This window comes from Brachyhypopomus gauderio, unplaced genomic scaffold, assembly GCF_052324685.1.
Source record: "Brachyhypopomus gauderio isolate BG-103 unplaced genomic scaffold, BGAUD_0.2 sc52, whole genome shotgun sequence".
Taxonomy (NCBI): Eukaryota; Metazoa; Chordata; class Actinopteri; order Gymnotiformes; family Hypopomidae; genus Brachyhypopomus; species Brachyhypopomus gauderio.
The window spans coordinates 1,745,749-1,753,248 of record NW_027506877.1 but is presented as its reverse complement, the minus strand read 5'-3'; the positions used below and the strand labels follow the sequence as shown (position 1 = coordinate 1,753,248).

The following is a 7,500-nucleotide window of genomic DNA, read 5'->3' as shown; positions in this document are numbered from 1 at the left end:
ATTGACAAATAAAATTAAATGCTGCTGCTAGGTGGTATATATAACATGTTCTGGGAGGTGTGAGAGCTGTTATTTAAAACATGAGTATTCAATTTGATGATTTAATGTGATGATTTAATATTGTCAGCACACAATACCTATTCTACTATTAAAGGTGCAAAACACTCATGACATGAATATGAAATGTAACAATACTCAATATATTGATGGAATTATTCAGTATTACACAAGGTCCGAGTGGACAGAGGGTGACTGTCAGACAGCACCACTCCACCAACTCTCCGGAATTAATGTCAGCACCCGAAGTATAAATACTTGACAATCAGGCCTACCTTATCAACCTGAAGCAAAGAAAATTTAATCACGCCTGATAATTGAATTATAGTAGTGTGTCACATGGTGTTATGAGCCACATTTATTTAACCCATTTTTCATCCCCCCTGCACTAATTCTTCCTTCCAAAATAAAAATTCTGATCCAGACACTCGTCAGTGAACTAAATCATGAAATCTGTAAATCTGGTGAGAATGCTAATGTTAGCTTTAAAATAGCTGGCTTATTCTGAGGTGCCATATGCATTAAATTGATAGTCTTGGGACAGTCCTCATCTGCACTAGACTTTACCTTGTTGGCCTGTCATTTGTCTTAGCAGGTCAGACAGGAAACTGCTGGGTGATGGTGACTTTAGCCAGCTAACCACACAGGTGAATGGGGAAGGTTACAAGAACTTCACAGAACAACCGTAACAGCTTGCAAACTCACCAGTTCGTTGTCTCCAGTCCAGGAATTCAAAAACTGCAGTATTGGCGAGTATTTGAAAGCATGACATAAACTTTTATATTACGGGTTATACTGTGGTGGTGAGACTAAGTGCCTCACTCAATGATTACAAATGGTACTGAGTACTGAGAATCTGGTACTGAGAACCTGATAAATGACAAGCTAGGGCGCTCAAACACATTTCACATCTGTCCGTGCTGCGTCTGTGACTCAGTAAGAGAAATAAGAGGCAGCGTAACACTCCAGCATTTACACTGCTAGAGGACAGCAGGGTCCTAGTGGACAGACATAAGCACTGGTTACTCACCTTGGGAGGGAAAAGCAAGTGGTTGTCATCCACTGCAGAAACAGTGAACTCCCAAGAAAGCGTATCCACAGATACCTGCAGAGCAAAGGGTCATTTAACATTCTTTAAAGATCCTACTAGTCTCAACTTCACTATCTACTTGTCTTGAATACTTCCTTTGTTTCTTAATTCCTTATGGATGTCTGATGTTCATATCATCCAGCCTGTCCTAGAGCTATTGTACTTGCAGGCTGTCTGGCATTCCACATCTGTGTGTGTGTGTTTGTCTATGAATTTGAATGTGTGTACATGCGCTTATGTGTGTGAGGTTGTTTGTGTGCGTATTTGTACGACTGCGTGTGTGTGTGTGTGTTTCCACTCACATTGTGCTGCCGTGCAGAGGTCTGCAGTACTGCTGTGAGGAAACCTGTGGGAAAGGTGAAGCCAGACAGCCAGAAGAGCACAGGGGGGTGTACCGTCTCCGCCCACCGAGCAAACTGCTCCACCCGTTGGCACAGGTCACTTGTCCACGAAGCCAGAGGCTTCAGAGACGGGTAGGCCTAAAGGTCACGGGAGAGAGAGAGAGAGAGAGAGAAACGCCAACTGAACTGGGTTTTCACAGACAACAAAATGTATCAAAAATTGTTTACTGCCAGTCTTGTTCTACATATTCATTCCCTGTGCCACTGTGCAACTCGGAGCCCCGCTGTGAGAGGCCAAGGGGCGAAGTAATAAAGTATTTCAGTGTTTGACATGAACTTCATTGCACTCGCAATACAGAAGCTCCTGAGGCCTTTGACCCAGATATTCTCATGTAATATACTGACATTTAAAAGTGTAATGCAATAAAATAAATGAAAAATCATTGAATACATCTCAGGATATTTAGAATTATTGTACAGGGTGCAGGAGGAGTCATGCAAGAGCGACATCATTTATATCCCCCCCCCCCCTCTTTTATTGATATTTGATTTTATAAAAATTTTAATCTGATGTTGAAGTGTTTAACAATATGAAAATGTTGCCAAGGTCTAAGAGAAGTGTGATTAGTTTAATTTTAAATGATGCTACGAATCAAACGTTCATATCCAGACATTCACAGAACTAAATACAAACCTGAGACTAGGCCGTGGTGTCAGGTTTAGGTTCTTTCATTATTTTATGTTTCCCTGTCTAAGAATGTGAGCTAAATTACAACAATATAATGTGATATGAAAAGTAATATATAGGTGCAAGAATGAAGATGAATTGGAATAATAACAAAACAGAAGACATGTATTAGTGTCAGAAGATATTTCAACCCTCGGCCCCAAGGTTCAGTCCCACAGAATAACGGCTGTCTTACATCATATGAAGTCAGTGTCTCACCTTAAGTGCAACAACGTGTAATGTATCTATAGTCACCACAGAAAACACAAGAAGAAATTGTGTTACGGCACATGTGACGCCATATCTCACCATAACTCCAAACATTATAAAAGGGCATAAAAGGAGACAGGAGGGAGGAACAGAATGATGGTGAAGGAGAGCACACAGGCAAAATGAAAGCCATGCATCTCAGCGGGGACGCAAGCGCTTCCAGAGCAGAATGAAAGAGAAGAAGTGGATGGTCTGTGTTAGCTGTTGTGCTTTTTATCAGATCAAAGGCAAGAGCAATGGATGGAAGAGACAGACATAGGAAGAGAGTTAGTGAGACTGAGTAATATTAAGAGTACAGAGAGAGAGATCAGTAAATGCTGGGTAAAAGGACGGCTGCTATTAAAAAGTTCTACTCAAATAAAAGAGACAGATCAGAGAGAGAAAAAGAGAGATCAGAGGAGTAAATGGTGGACTGTATGCAACAGGCTTTGTGTTTCAATGCCCAAACAGACATGTTTATTGTGCTTATTACACTGCAATTACCCTGCACAAGCTCCCTGACATACCAAGAATCAGCACACTGCACACACACACACACACACACACACACACACGCACTCGAACATGCAGTCTGATCCAAACAACCTATCCTCTGAAAGCACGGACACACACGGACACACGCGTGGCAGATAACGACCTCATTGACCGAGACATCCTTGTCCAAGTAGAGCCCTGTTGCCATAAAGAGCACGTCAATGTGCTAATGATTGATGACTGGGATGTTTAAACAGGGAGATAGAGTCCGCACACACGAGTGTGAGTGTGCGTGGGCACTGAAGTCAGTGTGTGTAAGTATTCTGAAGAGTGTGTGAGAGTGAGAGGGCGAGGGCCGTCGTCGTGATTGTCAGCACCGCAGTGATCTGGCCTTTACTCCTGCGGTGTGACCTCCAACACTCCCCCTGTCATTTCCTCCACTCCAGCTCCTCTCTGTTAAGCACAGGTCACCGCACCTCCAGCTCCCCACACACTCCACTACACACACAATCACTCATCACATCCACTCTGGGCACACGGGGGTGTGACTGCACCAGGCCTGATTGGAGGGGTGTCTCCACAATTCATGCCAGATAGAATTCTATCTATTCATTAATTTTTGCAAATGCATATCAATATGAAAATATACAATATACAGCAAATTAAAATATATAATCCTCACCATATAAAAACCTGCCTATAAAAGTAGAATAGACTCATAACATTATATATATAGTGCTGCACTAACCATCTGAAGTAATATTCAGGGGAATCTCACCCATAATGCAACACACGCACACTACCTTCCTCTTCAACAGGAAGAGTTAGACCTCACATTAGAAAGTAGGCAATATGCAAGTCTCTTGTAGCTTCAGGTTAGCTTGACAATGTAAGTTACTGCTAGTATACTAGTAATTACTAGTTACTTGTTCAAACACGTGTCACTAGTCAAGGTGGTAAACTCAAATGCATTATTACGAACGTGGTTTTGTGTTTAGGCTTTAACATCGTTGTACTGTTCTTCAGTGTGTGAAATGATGGTATATTTTTCAGGTCTTACCTTCTCCCACAGAGGAGGCACACGAGCACCAAGAATGCACTGAAATGTCTCTTCCAGACTACTGGACATCACAACCAACCCCTTAATGGCTCTCTCCAACTCTGTCAGAGATGTCCTGGATACACACACACACACACAATCACACACACACACACACACACACACACACACACACACACACACACACACACACACACACACCTAGCATTTGCAAAATTAATTGATAAACGAAGCTCATGACTCAAATTCCTTCGTCTCTCTGTATCTCTTTCTCTCTCTCCCACACACACACACACACACACACACACAGACGCATGCGTGCACACACACACCTGATGGTGTGGAGTAGACTGTTATATCTCTGGATCTCCTGCAGTAGTACCACATTAAGAGGTGAAGGGTCGTCTTGCAGCAGTTTACGTGTGCCCTCATAGTCCACTTGTGCTGGGATCCTCCGACACACATCAGCAGAGAGTTCCAATACCTACACACACACACACACACACACACACACACACACACCAACCAACCAACCTTTATCTCTATACTGATATATATATATATATATGCAGCTTTTACCAGTCATATCTCCATGATTCAAGTCAAAGCTTGACACACACACACACACACACACACACACACACACACACACACACACACACACACACACACACACCTTGTCCTCACTACTGGGTCCTTCTCTGGCTGTGGAGCTGGTGACCTGTGGCTGGAGTGAGAGGAGAGTGTCGAGCAGTGTTTGCGTCTCTGAGATTTGGCTGGTGATGTCGGCGTTGGGGTGCTGGCCATACACCTCTGGAGACTCCACAAGTGGCAGCTGGCTGACGTAATTCTCATAGCTGGCCTGTGGCCCATCACGGGGGATGTAATAGGTAGGCAGAGAGGACAGTCTAGAGGACACACACACACACACACACACACACACAGAAGTCAAATAGTGAATGTTATTTGTTCGATTTCTACATCCTTACATCATCCTTGACATTACAACCTGTTTCTCAGAAGTCTAATCCAGCCTCCACTGAGCACCAGCAGAAATGAATCCCAAGTTAAAGAAGTGCACTATCGAGACTACTAGGAACCCAGCAGGAATCTAGACAAAGCCCCTCCTGCATGGCCCCATCTACGGCAGACCAGCAACCTTCACCAGCATTACTGTCTCAACCGCCACCCCCAGCCAGGTTATTTCAGACACAGTGTAAATATCAAACACACCACATGGGGGAGCTATTGTTCTTTGTTAGGTGGCTGCTGCAGCGGTCCATAAACTTGATCAGTGAAATCTTTGTCTGTACAATAGCCTGGCAGTCAGGTAATTAGCTAATTAGCAAGCCATATATGAGCTATAAGTGTTTGAGCAGAGATTACTGTAGAAGGAGTGGTGCTAAGCTACTTCAGGAGGGGCCAGAGGAAGCAGTGTCACATGCTGTGACACTTGTGGTGTCAAAATATTGTGTGGGATAAGGATGTGTGTGTGTGTGTGTGTGTCTGTGTCTGTTTTGTTTCATGCTAGAAAGAGCTCCATGAACTTTCCATTAAAGAACTTGTGTATTGTGTGAGTGTGTGTGTGTGTGTGTGTGTGTGTGTGTGTGTGTGTGTGTGTGTGTGTGTGTGTGTGTGTGTGTGTGTGTGTGTGTGTGTGTGTGCATGTGTGTGCGTGCACGTGTTGGTCTGCCTATGTGCTTTTAGTTCTGTCCACATGATGGGGCTGTTGCTATTCAACTTGGCACAGAAACATGTTTTCATTATTAGAAGTGAAGGTTATTGCAGTGTGACGAATGCTAATGCTCTTTATTTTTGTTTGTATGGGTGTTCATCCACATTAGTGTGTGTGTGTGTGTGTGTGTGTGTGTGTGTAAGAGTGAGGAACTCACTTAAATAAAGGTGTGTTGACTGTGCCCTCACAGAAGTAGTCATTGATATATGTGGTGAGGAGACGGCGGTCCCAGTCATCTGTAACGCGACCTCCGTAGTTGACCTCAGCGATGAGGTACTTCAGTGCATCCCAGGGGATCTCTTCATACTCATCCAAATACAGGCTCATTAAGTTCTCACTCGCCTGGGAGAGAGAACGAGTGAGAGAGAGACAGCGAAAGAGAGAGATTAAGAAAGAGAGAGAAACAGATACAGATGAAGAAATGGAGAGAAGAGACAGCAACCACCATAGAGGCTACATAGTCTCTGAGACTGTGCTACCTCTGAGACTGTGTTAACTGTCAGGCTGTGCTACTTCTGAGACTGTGTTAAGTGAGACTGCTAACTGTGAGATAGTGTTAACAACGAGACTGTGCTAACTGTGAGACTGTTAACTGTGACATTGTATTAACTGTGTTTACTGCCAGACTGTGCTAAATGTGAGATAGTGTTAACCACGAGACTGTGCTAACTGTGACACTGTTAACTGTGACACTGTATTAACTGTGTTTACTGCGAGACTGTGTTTACTGCGAGACTGTACTAACTGTGTTTACTGTGAGACTGTGTTTACTGTGAGACTGTGCTGTGAGACTGTGCTAACTGTGACATTGTATTAACTGTGTTTACTGTGAGACTGTGCTAACTGTGAGACTGTGCTAACTAGGACACTGCTAACTGCGAGACTGTGCTAACTGTGACATTGTATTAACTGTGTTTACTGTGAGACTGTGCTAACTGCGAGACTGTGCTAACTGCGAGACTGTGCTAACTGCGAGACTGTGCTAACTGTGAGACTGTGCTAACTGTGACATTGTATTAACTGTGTTTACTGCGAGACTGTGCTAACTGCGAGACTGTGCTAACTGCGAGACTGTGCTAACTGTGAGACTGTGCTAACTGCGAGACTGTGCTAACTGTGAGACTGTGCTAACTGCGAGACTGTGCTAACTGCGAGACTGTGCTAACTGCGAGACTGTGCTAACTGTGAGAACCCTTCTTGCTCATGCAGAAGCAATTCCACAGCAGCAGGACTACTGCACAGCGCTGTCTCTACCTCAAAGTCAGAGTCGTTGAAGCTGTAGACGGTGTTGCAGCCGAGCTGGAGGAACTTCCTGCGTTCCAGCAGCACGCTGTGGAAGAAGCAGAGGGCGAAGAGCAGCTTGCGGTAGACGACGGGGCGGGTGCAGCGCGAGAACTGGGCCTCCGTCACCAGCTGGTACAGGCGCTTCATATTGGCCTTAAGCCCCTGTGAAGGGAGAGGAGGGAGACGCGGGTCTGTGCCTGCGTGTGTGCATGTGTGGGGGCCCCACAAAGTGTCCCAGGAATCGATGTGCTGTTTAAAAAAAATGCTTTCCTTGAATTCTGATCAATATGTGCAAAAAAAAAAAAAAAAAAGAACCAGGAGCAAGGCTCTTAGCATTTTTTTTTTAAAGACCAAAGATGTGTCAGAAAAACAGAAATCCAATGGGTCAATGGAGAAAGTCTATTTTCTGAGGCAGGTACAATGAAGTTAAAGATGCTGGGAACCTATTTGTTTGATGTACAG

The 7,500-nt window shown here is 44.2% G+C and overlaps 1 protein-coding gene across 1 annotated transcript in view; it reads right to left on the bottom strand.

Annotated features, from left to right (window-relative positions):
• dnah2 (dynein, axonemal, heavy chain 2) overlaps nucleotides 1–7,500 on the bottom strand; it is a 111,678-nt gene that overhangs the window by 1,413 nt on the left and 102,765 nt on the right. The window contains 7 exon segments of the mRNA XM_076987292.1: nucleotides 1,088–1,162; nucleotides 1,450–1,626; nucleotides 4,020–4,134; nucleotides 4,352–4,503; nucleotides 4,696–4,927; nucleotides 5,912–6,096; nucleotides 7,009–7,200. Of these exon segments, the coding sequence (XP_076843407.1) occupies nucleotides 1,088–1,162; nucleotides 1,450–1,626; nucleotides 4,020–4,134; nucleotides 4,352–4,503; nucleotides 4,696–4,927; nucleotides 5,912–6,096; nucleotides 7,009–7,200 (1,128 nt within the window).